This window comes from Scheffersomyces spartinae (genome assembly GCF_019049425.1).
Source record: "Scheffersomyces spartinae strain ARV_011 chromosome Unknown scaffold_8, whole genome shotgun sequence".
NCBI classification, from domain to species: domain Eukaryota; kingdom Fungi; phylum Ascomycota; class Pichiomycetes; order Serinales; family Debaryomycetaceae; genus Lizanozyma; species Lizanozyma spartinae.
The window spans coordinates 160,764-174,895 of record NW_025065055.1 but is presented as its reverse complement, the minus strand read 5'-3'; the positions used below and the strand labels follow the sequence as shown (position 1 = coordinate 174,895).

Sequence of the window (14,132 nt, the reverse complement as noted above, 5' to 3'; positions counted from 1 at the left end):
ATTGCTTACATAAGAAATAGACCAAGAAATCAATAGGTGGCGATCAACTCTGAGGTAAACCGATTACTTACTGCTATTACCATACTTACTGATATTGTTATTATTACTACTACTAATATTGGTATTACCAGTCACAATGTCGGAAAAGGAAGCCAGCGGTGCCAGTGCACCAGCAGACGAAGTCAAAGAAACAATCAAGACCCTTGAAGAAGACGACGAATTCGAAGACTTCCCAGAAGATACCCAATGGACGAACGAACCCAACCCACATCTCAATGCAGCCAATTTGTGGGAGGAAGATTGGGATGATGATGATAATAACGATGACTTTTCTTTGCGATTGAAGGCGGAGTTAAAGAGTTCTCAGAAAGCTGCTGCTTAGGGCCCGGCGCCATAGGTCCAGTGTATAATAGAGTATAATCGTGCTATAATAAAGTATAATCATACGGTAGGGAGTTAAGCTCATTACTACAGTTACGTTCCATTTATTATCATCATTATTATTTAAGTATATTAAGCATAGAAATTAGATGACTTGGACTTTCTAGCCTGGACCTCGCTAATGGCTTCAACAAAGTCTTCATGCTTAATAATAGACTTACCGTTTCTTAAAGCAATCATACCTGCTTCAACAGTAACTGCCTTCAATTGAGCACCATTAAATTCATCAGTAGAACGTGCCAATTCTCTCCAATTAATAGAATTATTATCACAGTTTAACTTTCTAGCATGAATCTTCAACACAGATTCTCTGGCTTCTTCAGATGGCAAGGGGAATTCAATCTTTCTATCCAATCTACCTGATCTTAATAAAGCGGGATCTAAAGTATCCACACGATTGGTAGCAGCTAAAACTTTAACTCTATCATCTGATCCAAACCCATCCAATTGATTCAATAATTCCAACATTGTTCTTTGAACTTCTCTATCACCACTTTTATCTGAATCAAATCTCTTGGTTCCAATAGCATCTAACTCATCAATAAATATGATAGCGGGTGCCTTTTCCTTGGCCAATGCAAATGCATCACGAACTAACTTAGCACCATCTCCAATAAACATTTGTACCAATTGAGGAGCTGCCAACTTTAAAAAAGTGGCTCCGGATTGGGCTGCACAAGCCCTGGCCAATAATGTTTTACCTGTACCTGGAGGTCCATACATTAAAGCACCTTTAGGAGGCTTGATACCCAATTTCTTGAACTTTTCAGCTTGCTTCATGGGTAATACTACAGCCTCTATTAATTCCTCAATTTGCTTGTCAAGACCACCAATATCCGAATACTCTTCACTAGGCTTTTCGTCCACCTCCATTGCCTTGACTCTGGAATCATATTCAGAAGGCAAAGTATCTAATATTAAGTAAGAATCCTTATTAACCCCAATCAAATCATTAGGTTTTAAAGTAGTTGGATCCACCAAACCAATCAATGGTAAAAATACAGTTTGTCTTGTAGAAGTCTTAATCACAGCAGATTTACCTGATCTTGCAGCTTCAATATCAACATTAGCACCTTGCTCACTTGCTTCCTTCTCTGCATCCAAATCCAATAATTCCACCACGTTCCCCACCAAATAAGGTAATTGCTTGTTGTTGTTAACCTTCTCTTGGTTGTCCTTGATCTTCTCCAACATCACCGACTTTTCATGTGACAATCTTTGAGACGTTAGTCTCATGATCTTGATATCATTTTCCAAGAGTTTAGTCTTGTTGACCATTTCTTGATACGAAGACTGCAAGATCTCTTGTTCTAAAGCATCGTCTTGCGCTGTCTTTTCTTCAAGTTCTTCCAACGTAGACATATTTTTATGTAATTCGATTCGATCTGAAAGACAAATGCACTCGGATAACTTACTGTACGAAGACCGGATTGATTGTGTTGACTATATCTGTGGTTTAGACCTTGGATTACTATGTCCGATTGCCACTGTTGAAGATGGAAAAACTGTAAAGTGAGGGAATCGGGTGGTAGTTACGAGGGTAAACAACGAGGCTATACCGAGGGTACTAATAGTGAGGCTGGTAAAGTAAATTCGAGGGTATGGCCAGAAGTAAGGTATCAATATTATTATCTTAAAGAGAGAAATATTGAGGGAAAGACACAAGAACAGACGAATAAGGGTAGAAGATTAAATACATATATTGACTATAATACTAATAGAAATGAATGTGGAACTAGATTGTTGACCATTGCAATACATGCATTTCCAAATCCGGTGGATTATATGAAGTCAGTAAAGTTCACATAGCCACATCTAAAGAATATTTTGAATAGATTGTAAGTTAGGTAGCACATAAATAAATCCGCTCAAGGTACTCTAATATCTTTTTGATAGCTTGTAGATATTGAAACAAGTCAGTTTAGAATGAACACCCATAACTAAAATAAGATCACATGACAATAAACACCGGTTTCCACACGTCGGGAAGCGTAACAACGAGTTTTGTATCACTTTAATTACTCAACATTCAACCCACATATATCATAGCAGCTAATACCGAGCTCCAGACATTAATATACATTTAAAACGACTACGATTGACGACCATCTATGGCTATCAGAGCAACGTCGCATTATACCCACGATGAGCTCACAGACAAGGAGTTTGAAGAATTGAAGAATGGGTGTCTCAAAGGTATGTGAAAGGAAAAGTCAAGTACCCTTATAACCAATACTAACAGTAACTAGCTAGGAATCTCTCTTATTCTCCTTACTCGAACTTCCGGTATGTTCCATAATCAGCCGTTAGACTGCCAACTTCTTACTAACAATAATTGTTTTAGTGTGGGCTGCGCTTTGTTAACAGACGGCAATGAACTATTCTTGGGTGCTAATCTTGAAAATGCTTCATATCCAGCTGCCATTTGTGCTGAACGAACTGCCATCTCCAATGCCAGAGTATGTACAAAGCAATAGACTGCGACAATGCCTATGATCACATTACTAACACTATAATTCTAGATGAATGGCCACAACACCATTAAAGCCATGGCTATAGCCTCAGATAGTGATAAACCAATAAGTCCGTGCGGAGTCTGCAGACAGTTTATCCGAGAATTTGGACTCAAGATTCCTATTTTTATGTTTGACAAATTAGGCAATACTTTCATCAAGATGTACCTTGAAGATCTTTTACCCTTTAGCTTCGGTCCAGACGACTTGGGAGTGATTACCACCTCATCAGCATCCAATCAGTGAGGGCGATTCAGACTGTCTTTCCTTCCTTAGTAGTGTAATGAGTGACTCGTTAAAGGCATCTTGTGTGCAGTCCAATGGGAAAGAAAAATTTGAGGGGCATTAAGAGATTCAATTTTAGATTTGCTGATGGTGATCTTCTTACTAATAATAACAAGAGACTCGTATATAAATGATGATCTGTGCCTCTCCCAAATGTGGCAAGGAAACTGATTCTCAGTTGAAGTGTCCTGTATGCTTAAAGGAGGGAATCACCAATGCCTTTTGTAATCAGAATTGTTTTAGAGGTTCATGGGCTTTACATAAAGGTATCCATAAGGATGACCTGAACGAAGTATATAACCCCTTTACTGATTTCAAGTTCACTGGGGACTTGAGACCTCATTATCCTTTATCTCCTAGAAGAGCTGTTCCCAAACACATCAAGTTGCCTGATTATTCATTGGATGGAAGACCCGTGAGTGAAATCAAGAACGATAGATTAGGTAAAATCACCGTGTTGTCAGCTAAAGATCAAGAAAAGATCCGCAAAGTAGCTAAAGTATCAAGGGAAGTGTTGGATATTACTGCTAGTCACATCAAACCAGGTATTACCACCGATGAATTAGATGCCATTTTACATAAGGAATGTATTAAGAGGAATGCTTATCCTTCACCTTTAAATTACTATAACTTCCCCAAATCGGTGTGTACCTCTATTAATGAAGTCATTTGTCACGGTATTCCAGATCAAACGGTGTTACAAGATGGTGATATTCTTAACTTGGATGTTACTATTTACTACTTGGGTTTCCATTCCGATTTGAATGAAACCTACTACGTGGGTGACAAGGCTAAGGCTGATCCAGATACTGTTCGATTGGTTGAAACAACTAGAGAATCACTCGATTTGGCCATTGCTGCAGTTAAACCAGGTCTTCCTATCCGTAATTTGGGTGCCATCATCGAAGAACATGCATCAAAGAATAACTGTTCAGTAGTGAGAACTTATTGCGGTCATGGTATCAACCAATTATTCCATTGTCAACCAAATGTTCCACATTACGCAAAGAATAAGGCTATCGGTGTGGCTAAACCAGGAATGGTATTCACCATTGAACCCATGTTATGTCTAGGAACATACCAAGATACAAACTGGCCTGATAACTGGACAGCTGTCACTCAAGATGGTAAGAGATCTGCTCAATTTGAGCATATGCTTTTGGTCACTGAAGATGGCTGCGAAGTATTGACAGCAAGAACAGAGACATCTCCAGGTGGTGCCATTCCTAGAATCTGAACGCATTATTCAGATGGTAGCCCTTGGTTAGCTTTGCATAGCGGTAGGTAGTATTGTTAAAAATTTGTTCAACCCTAAAAAGGTGCTAAAAGAATGTATATGAAAGTAGATGATATATATATATATATATACAATGCATTATCTTGAAGACAATAAATATTATCGCAGAGTATACCCTAAATGGACTTTTCGAGCCTGTAAGCGTTCCTAATACAAAATTTGCAGTGGATATACGATATGCAACACTTCTTGGAACTTTGAAGGTCGTAAACCAAAGACACGTTAAAACCCCTGCATAGACATTATTCGAGTTGGTTATGTGGAACTGTCACTGCTGAGAGGATGACCGTTTTCCTCATTGAAGACTGTTGGTTGCGTAAATGTTGCTAAGAGGAAGCTGATTTACATGACTGGAGATCTTTCATGGCATCCTCACCCTAATACTAACACGGCACTAGAATCTAAGGTTTGTTTAAATCCTGGTATTTGAGGGTTATACCCAACTGTAAAGGGTAACTATGCGGATCATTCTTGTGGTTCTTTCATTTCCGTACACAAAATTTAGTTGATGCTTTCAACAGTCATTCAGTGTGACCCCCCGGGCCCGACCTAGAAAGTATGTCTTGACACATTACCGAATTCAACATCATGGCAACACAACACAATAAAAAGAGAAAGTATTCTCTTTATTAAGGTTTGAATACTATCGTGGTTATGAAATAGGCTGATGTTAAGTGATCCCAGACAATAACTTGAACAATTGAACAATTTCTCATTAAGCAGATATCTCTCTTAAACTCCAAATATCAACCAATAAATTCTTGCTGAATCTCAACTTCAGTCATTCAACAATCTGAGTTGATCACATAAATAATGGCTTCGTTGTTGGTTGTTAAATATGGGGATTTTTGAGAATGTGAAATTAATGTAAAAGATACTCTCATGAGTTAGTGAAAATATCATTGTATAACGAATTGAACCCCTGATAACGATGAAAGTTGGCGAGCGTTACTAACATGGTGTTTATCTAACGTTTCAGCTTGTTTTCAGACTTAAGACGTGATTTTGGTGCACTGGATACGTAAACATAGGTCGTAGCAAGGAGCATTAAACGAAAGCCGTTACTTAAAAATTCGATTTCCACCGCCATTGAAACCCAGCTACACACAACTAATCATCAAAGACTTTCACTAATCCAAGTGGACCCAATAAACACAATTTTGATTTGCCGTTTACAGATTAAGACAGTATTTTGAATTGTGTGAAAATTGATGAAATTTGGCAAATGGTCATATGGTCATTAAGTGAATACGCCGCTCGTATAAAAGAATTGAATAGCTATGGGTAACTGTGACTGCAACTTTTTTCCCATTTGTATCAAGTCTGAATCGATCTCTTTATAAGTCTCTGTTCTGTATACTTCTTAACTTCTCTAGAACCTTAAGTGACCCCTAATACGTCATTTAATCAATTGAAAGCGTCAGTGTACTATACCAACCTTTATCGCTGCACTTGTAGATTAACAGGACGAGTTTAGAGACGCATTTGTGAATGGAGTATGACATCGATTAGCTCTACATTTAGAATGCAAAGACTCTACCCGACAACGTAACAAATGGTTGGTCCATCTCATACAAGATTCCTCTGTATCTTTTTATATGGTGGAACTTCTTTTAATCTTCTTTTTGTCTTTTCATACATGCTTATGGATTGACATGTTCATTACGAACTGAAATGGTTTTAAAGAAACACTACTCATAATACATTGAATAAGACCTCCAAACCTTGTCAGAAATCATTGAAGGGAAGTCCAGATCAATGGTTGAGTAGTACAGTCACACATCAATAGAAGGAATTCATAGGTGAGCGAAAGATGAAGCTTTCTAACTGTTTGCTACATTATACTTCCATATTCTACGCCATAGAAGTAGTACGCCGTAAGTCACTTATCTTCTAAAACTAGTTGTTGCGAATTTCGGATTCTTGATAAATGTCTGTCTGATTTTAATGATTTTATTTTTAACGCCCAATGCGAACCAATGATTAACAGCCGACATTAATGCGTTAGGAAAACGCTAAGTTTTTTTCGGCAAACATTTCATGGCATGCATGAGGTCATCAGTAGGTGTCAGGAAAGAAAAATAATAGATAAAGTTTATGCAGGTCTTGCTATTAACTTGCCAATGCTTCCTTGCATACACCGAAATACTAGATCAAAACAGCAACGTTGATATTCAATTATATGCTCCTTAATTTCATGTTGTACTTATGCATGGGTTCAATGGTAACACACTTGACATTTATTAAGTTTGCCATTTATGACGTCGCAAAGAAAGAGGCGGGAAGGAGTATCTTTCACATGGTGCGACAGAGTTATGTTTGGTTGTAGTCATTTTGCCGACGTCCTTGCTCTATCGGAAATCCTATCAATAGGGTTGCAGTATAAAATGAAAACTCGCCTTATTGTTGTGGCAGTACAATTGCCAATATAAATAGTGATTGCTCTTACTGCGTGAAGTAGTTCACATGTGGTCGGATCTTTTTGACAGATATGGGTTTGGCATTTCGTAATCCTAGATAAAAAAAAAAAAGTTATAACTAACTCGTGCATTTGACCCAGAGCCCATTGCAACCATGCATAATTTTAAAGCCTAATAATATTATTCATACGGCCCTAAATTTTGGATCTATACAATAGTATTAGCACCTATTTTTTTTCTTAAAGCAGCTATCAAGCTTTACCACCTACCAATAACTCTTACTATAAAGCCACACTATATTCGATGATCTCCGTAGAGTTGAAACGCCTTCGTGGAAAACAATACTATACATTTTGCACCACTTGTTTTAGCCCCACCATAAAACAGATGTCATATCACATGTAGCATGCGTTTGAACGCCTTCGTCACTCACAAATCCCATCCCCGATGCTTCAAATGACACTAATTGTATACGCCCGATTATGTGCACTTTGAAATAGGGAATATGGCTTATGCAATAGAGAAGTGTAGTCTCAACTGCTTTCATGCATTGTGTAAAGCAACAAAAAGACTATGTCTGCCTTCATGAAGGTAATTTATTGAGCCCGAATAACACATATTAAGTGTATGCAACTCACGGTGATCTATATGCTTGCCTTCAGAACCTGGGGTAGGGTTGCATGTTGTTATACGTTTGTATGTTAACTTTCTTTCATATCGTTATCTATAGGGGTTTTGAACCAATGTCCGGGTAACATGCAGTGTGAAAAAAATTCATCGCGCTTGTGCTGAGGCCAACTTCAATGATCGAAAGAAACAACCTAATGATACTAACTCCATAGATAATCTGATCCAAAAGGGTAGTGGGAAAATATGTCAATCCAACTTCTTAACCCTAAGGCCGAGTCTATCAGACGTTCTCAGGCGTTACTGGTCAACATCAATGCCGCCCAGGGCTTACAACAAGTTCTTGCTTCCAACTTGGGACCCAAGGGAACCTTAAAGTTATTGGTAGATGGATCAGGCGGATTAAAGTTGACTAAGGATGGAAAAGTATTATTATCGGAAATGCAAATCCAGCATCCAACTGCAGTGATGATTGCAAAGACAGCAGCTGCTCAGGACGAGATTACCGGTGATGGCACCACTACAGTTGTCCTTTTGGTTGGCGAATTACTCAGACAAGCTGAAAGATTTATCAGTGAAGGTGTTCACCCAAGAGTGATTGTTGATGGATTTGAAGTAGCTCGTGAGCAAAGTTTGAAATACTTGGATGAGTTCAAAATCTCCGATATAGACACCCAAGATCGTGAGTTTTTACTTCAAGTGGCTAAAACTTCATTAGTGACTAAGGTTCCTCAAGACTTAGCCAATGTATTGACTCCAGTTGTCACAGATGCAGTGTCTCTCGTGAAGCAAGGTGAAAATTTGGACTTGCACATGATAGAAATCATGACAATGCAACATGGAAACGTTATGGATACAGAGTTCATATCTGGTTTGGTACTTGACCACGGTGCCAGACACCCAGACATGCCCAAGAGAGTTGAAGATGCGCACATATTAATCCTTAATGTTTCATTGGAGTATGAGAAGACTGAAGTTAACTCTGGATTCTTTTACTCGACGGCAGAACAAAGAGAAAAGTTGGTTCAATCAGAAAGAAAGTTTGTTGATGACAAATTAAAGAAAATCGTGGAGTTAAAGAATCAAGTTTGTGAGTTAAACTCTAACAAGGGCTTTGTTATCATAAACCAAAAGGGTATCGACCCCATGTCCTTAGATGTTTTGGCAAAGAATGGTATCCTTGCCTTGAGAAGGGCTAAGAGAAGAAATATGGAAAGATTACAACTTATCTGTGGAGGCGAGGCTCAAAATTCTGTTGATGACTTGTCCCCTGAAGTATTGGGATACGCTGGACTTGTCTATGAAAACTCAATCGGTGAGGATAAGTTCACTTATGTTACAAAGGTTAAGAATCCAAAATCTGGTACTATATTAATTAAAGGCTCAAACAACTACATTTTACTGCAAACAAAGGACGCGGTCAGAGATGGGTTAAGGGCTGTTGCGAATGTGGTTAGAGATAAATCAATTGTTCCAGGAGGTGGTGCATTTTTTTTGAGTTGTAGTGCTTTCTTGATGGATTCAAGAAAGAATACCAAACTTAAGGGTAAAAACAAGAGCGGAATTCAAGCATTTAGTGAAGCTTTGTTGGTTATACCTAAAACCTTGTCAAAAAATGCCGGCTTGGATTCCTTGGAAACTATATCCAACTGTCAGGACGAAATTGTAGATGATAGAGTTGTTGGTGTCGATTTGAAGACTGGTGAACCAATGGATCCAACTTTGGAAGGTATTTGGGATAGTTATCGAGTATTAAGAAATGCTATAAGTGGTGCTGTCACTATTGCTTCCAACTTATTGTTGTGTGATGAGTTATTGAAGGCCGGAAGATCTTCATTAAAAGATCAACAGGGCCAACAGCCACCAATGGGACCTATGTAGATAGAATAAGATTGATTTGTGTCTTTGGAGTACATGTTTACAAATTTGCCAATAGTAACGCTAAAAATACGAAATGTGAAGTGCTTATAATTTAAAAAGTAATTAGTTGTCGTACATGAAGAATTTCTTTCAGCAAGGGCCAGGAACTTTGGGTGCTTCCATTGAAAGTATGACTCCTTCCAAAAGTTTCTTAGTCATCAGACAGTGGCAACTACGAGATTATCTTCACTCCACATTCTTTTTCGTGTTCCTTATAATCCATAACAACCAAACGTTAGGTGATGCCCTTAAATCTCCTAAAAGCTTTACAATAATGGTCTTATAATAAATGCATGTTCCCAAGTACTTCTTAACACAACAAAGTGCTTTAGATGGCTCTAATTAACACTGTTGACTAAGCGATTTTACCAAGCGCCGTACCAGTAAACTTAGTTTACTTAGACCAACGCTTTAGGCGGAATAACTTTCGGCGAACGAAACTGTCGACATACATTTGAAACAATACATCTTTCTTAAAGGTATTGTAGATTCAATTTCACATTATTAATGTATGCCCCACTATGCCTTTCCTGTAAAGATAATACCGAAAATTGCGTTTCTCTTTAGGTGTCTTCTTCTTAATTGTCTGTCTGAAATACCGCTTAGAGAATATTTTGCAAGTGGCCCGACTTAAATGTATACAAGGTAGTACTAAGCGGATATGCTAGCTTCCGTATCGGTATCAACACTACTGCAAGAACACTTAATGCGGAAGTTTCAATTATACTGGTGCAGTTACAATTTTGGATTGCAAATGCCTACTGTATTTTCCTTGATAGAATGTCTATGGTGAATGGCAATTGAAGTTTAAGCAAATATCCTTTTAAATTACATACCAGATATTTCAACTATGATAATGACGTGGAATTAACCAAGCTAAAGTGGGGCTAAAGTTTCTAACTAAATAAAGCAACTTGTGCCACCAAAGTCTAGTTACTGGACAGTGCCTAGTTACGGAATCAAAAATGTTCCGTCTACATCACGCATCTGCGTTGCGTGTAAACCACGAATTCTATCTCGTCAGGATCCTACCAGATAAAGAAAGCAAATGAACTTTTAAAGCAAGAACTGAATTATATACTTCAGATTTATCCCGTTTAATTGAGTTTAAAAAATGATTTTAAATGATTTTGAAGGTCTAGTTTTTTTGTCAGTTTTTCAGTTGGAGACCATCCGATGAAATTTGCGAAGTGAAGAACAGACACAAACTGTTGGCCCTAGAAACAGAAAAACACACTCAGCAATAATATAACACATGCAGTACGTGCAGAAGTACAATGCACATGCGTAATAATATTTTTTATGTACTTGGTAGACAATTCTTTGGTGGACAAATCTAGTGGGGAACGAATATGCGCCTACCTCAAGGTCGAAGGCTACTGCCTTTTCACAAACATAATGTCTGAAGGTTGCAATGGAACACCGAGTTACTGGTGACGATAATGGATGATCATAAAGTCCTCTTAACCCAATTTGAGAAATATGCTTGCCTCAAGTTGCATCAAAAGCAACAATAGAAAGGAAATCCATTCCATTCACTTTATTCTAGGACGCACTATGCTTGAATACCTGTCCTGTTCAAGTCATTCGCTTCAAAGAATAATACGTTATTCCTTGTCATGCTTCAACAATCACGTTCGGATGTGTCCGACATTTTTTCCTACCTATGTTGCCTTGGGTTTGCATATTCGTATTTTGGCTTTACGCGTGTAACATGTTGTTGTCTGCGTTGCCATCTCCTTCTTTTGAAGTTTTTTTTAATTTTGTGGTTATAATTCTGAAGCTCTGTTAAAAAATAAATGAAGCTAAAAAAGAAAAGTATCAGAATACTGTAACTAGAAATTCAACATTGAGCGCTAAGTAGGGCCAGATTGACAACAACATATATATAGCTTGTGATTCCGTTGCTTGTGACTTTTTCTAATAATTGATGAATTCGTTCCAACTATTTTTTTGAAAGGAGAATCTATAACATTTAGGGCTTTCAGTTATTTTGGGGTCAAGACAATTAAGCTTCCTGATTGGTAAGTTTAATATCAATTACAAAACTTACGACTAGGTTAGATAAAATCGATTACTTTTGATTCATTCCTTCATCCACCCAGCCACATTTTGTCTTACTAAAGGAAGGTCAGAGTCAATTGTATATCTACTTTCAAGCCTTGAAACAAGACACTTTATCTACATTGTGGTTTTTATTTTTTATTGTTTTGAGAAGTCAAAGTCATAATTCGTTTACGAGAGCTCAAAAACACTCGATCTGCGATTAATACTCGATATATTCCACTCCACAATTACATAGTATCCTTAACTGCGTAATCATCAGTCATATATTGGATCCTTAATCACCATAAGGCTACCAATAGGAAACCTAAATTCTCAAAGGTCAAGTAGTTACAAATACGAGGATCTCGTGGAGAAAAGCAACAACCTCAAAAGTGTGATTATAACGGAGAAATTACATTTCACAATCAAAGCTTACACCAAACCAGACTTTTCTATTGAATTTTGGAAACTTACATCTTGGCACCTCTGAGCCATAAAAGTTATCTAGGGCACAAAAAACCATCATCACGAAGGATTTAAACCTTTGGTTTTGTTGTCACTGTGACTTATTATGAGTGGATTATATCTGCCTTCAAAGAATAACCCGGATAACATAAATTCAGTGTATGGTACTGGTTTTTTGCCAACACCGTCATCACAAAGTTCTGTTGCATCCACTGCTACTTTTGGACAGACCAATAGTCAAACTACAGATAGACTCTATTTAAATACGTCTGCAACTCCGCAGTCAATGCTGAACAACCAATTACCTTCTATCCCGTCAAAGAAGTTGACAACATCGGGCGAAAGAAAGGAACCAACTCAAATTTCCCAAATCGATTCCCTGATTCCCAATATCCCTCAACTGATACCACATGGATTGTACACAGCACCTCCCCAAAACGAAGACATGGGTTATCAATTATATCTGAATTATATGGGAGATTATCCATCTGGAGAAATACCTCAACAGTATCTGGCCCCTCCTCAATCAAACGCGTCTCCAATTTCAAATACTGCCAATCATGGTAGATATCCATCCAGCATTCCTCCAACATATCCCAACTATTCTCTTTCGCCGAGTCTAGGTAGAGCCGCTCCAGAACATGGGGCATCTTCACCTTCTACAGCTCAGCATCAACATCCGTTAGGACAAAGTGAATACGAGAACAACGTTGATCACGGATTCGGTACATCTCCTTCTTCAAATGTATATATGATTCCAGGAAACACATCGAATCCAACTACCACAACTAGAAATTCAATTCAAAATTTAGGACTATACGTAATGGCTGGCCCAAATACAGTTAATCCAGTACCAGTTACACATCCCTCTACTACGTCAATGTTTCCATCAAATAACACACAACATCCACTACTGAATTCAAGCATGTATATTTCTTCAGTTGGATCCAAAGGATCTTCATTGGCCATACCTAATAAAAAAGAACCATCTGCCAGTGGAGGAAGTTTGCAAAACCCGCCAAGTCAGCTTGCTGATCATCAAAATGGAATGGGCCCTAATTCCAAGTCGATAAAGAAAGGTAAAGTAAGGAAAGGCAGTATGTCTGCTACATCGTCTACGAGATATAGTGGCTCCAACACTAACGGACAAGCAAAACCACCAGCTAAGAGATCAAGAATGGGATGCCTAACTTGCCGACAAAGGAAGAAACGTTGCTGTGAAACCCGTCCTAGATGCACTGAGTGTGCTAGATTAAAATTGAATTGTGTATGGCCAATTCCTGGGTCTGAACATAAAAACAAGCCTAAGGAAGTCAAGAATAACGAACAGACAATTGATCATGAAATATATGGGAAGATCAAAGTCTTAAGAGGTATAGTGGAATATAGGAGTAAGTAAATCATATCTGTTGGAAGTAATAGCGTGCTTATAGTAAGTTCAATGTGCATGATATTCTAGAGTCTTATTCGACCTAGGTTATCCTTAAAAGTTATCTATTATTTAGTATAAGAATTATACTATTGTAAGAAGTCTCTTATTAACCCACTTGACGTATTATAGAAAAAATCTAATGCTTTCGGAGTCTTAAGAAAGGTAGTATCACTCATGTACAATCGACGATTTGGATGCTTTAGTCGGAACATATACTAATTTATTCCGTTTGAAAACCACTGATCGGGTTATAATAGATTGTAGTGAAACCTAGTACTAGCAGCACTTCTTAAAACTGGGATAATAACTTTATTTCGTTTAAATGTGGATATTCAACTGGTAAAAACCCAACAAACGATATCGATATGAATTAATCAAAGTGCCAGCGAATCACGGTAAAAAATTGCACTGGATTTTAGGCGCCGTTAAGCGCCGTTGCACAGTCAAATGTTGAGTAAGAAAATATATTCTTTCATGAAGACTTTCAATCTATCCTGTTCTCTGTTTGTTTTTACTTTCAAATTTACAAAATCCTTCACTAGAATAGGGGAAATACCAACAATATAAGGGGATGACACTGTTATTTACATAATAAGTCAACAATGAGGAATGTTTTTATTATGGTTCAGTGGTAAGGATCCATCTTAGAATATTTAACGGCCTCGAATCATTCTTGAATTCACGGA

General features: G+C 37.8%; 6 protein-coding genes across 6 annotated transcripts; 5 read left to right on the top strand and 1 right to left on the bottom strand.

Moving 5' to 3' along the window:
* Window positions 1-136: 136 nt before the first annotated feature.
* On the top strand, window positions 137-382 carry KQ657_004854 (proteasome regulatory particle lid subunit; the record flags this gene model as incomplete). The annotated part of the gene is made up of 1 exon (XM_043195520.1): window positions 137-382. One exon carries the CDS (start codon window positions 137-139, stop codon window positions 380-382), a length of 246 nt encoding a protein of 81 aa, XP_043049693.1.
* Window positions 383-513: 131 nt separating this feature from the next.
* On the bottom strand, window positions 514-1,803 carry RPT5 (proteasome regulatory particle base subunit; the record flags this gene model as incomplete). The annotated part of the gene is made up of 1 exon (XM_043195519.1): window positions 514-1,803. The coding sequence occupies one exon, from the start codon at window positions 1,801-1,803 to the stop codon at window positions 514-516; it is 1,290 nt and encodes a 429-aa protein (XP_043049692.1).
* A 749-nt stretch (window positions 1,804-2,552) lies between these two features.
* Window positions 2,553-3,200, top strand: KQ657_004852 (cytidine deaminase; the record flags this gene model as incomplete). Its single annotated transcript, XM_043195518.1, has 4 exons — window positions 2,553-2,637; window positions 2,691-2,727; window positions 2,786-2,900; window positions 2,964-3,200. The coding sequence occupies 4 exons, from the start codon at window positions 2,553-2,555 to the stop codon at window positions 3,198-3,200; spliced, it is 474 nt and encodes a 157-aa protein (XP_043049691.1).
* Window positions 3,201-3,369: 169 nt separating this feature from the next.
* On the top strand, window positions 3,370-4,476 carry MAP1 (methionine aminopeptidase; the record flags this gene model as incomplete). The annotated part of the gene is made up of 1 exon (XM_043195517.1): window positions 3,370-4,476. The coding sequence occupies one exon, from the start codon at window positions 3,370-3,372 to the stop codon at window positions 4,474-4,476; it is 1,107 nt and encodes a 368-aa protein (XP_043049690.1).
* A 3,353-nt stretch (window positions 4,477-7,829) lies between these two features.
* Window positions 7,830-9,464, top strand: CCT6 (chaperonin-containing T-complex subunit; the record flags this gene model as incomplete). Its single annotated transcript, XM_043195516.1, has 1 exon — window positions 7,830-9,464. The coding sequence occupies one exon, from the start codon at window positions 7,830-7,832 to the stop codon at window positions 9,462-9,464; it is 1,635 nt and encodes a 544-aa protein (XP_043049689.1).
* A 2,656-nt stretch (window positions 9,465-12,120) lies between these two features.
* On the top strand, window positions 12,121-13,413 carry CZF1 (Zn(II)2Cys6 transcription factor CZRF1; the record flags this gene model as incomplete). Its single annotated transcript, XM_043195515.1, has 1 exon — window positions 12,121-13,413. One exon carries the CDS (start codon window positions 12,121-12,123, stop codon window positions 13,411-13,413), a length of 1,293 nt encoding a protein of 430 aa, XP_043049688.1.
* Window positions 13,414-14,132: the final 719 nt, after the last annotated feature.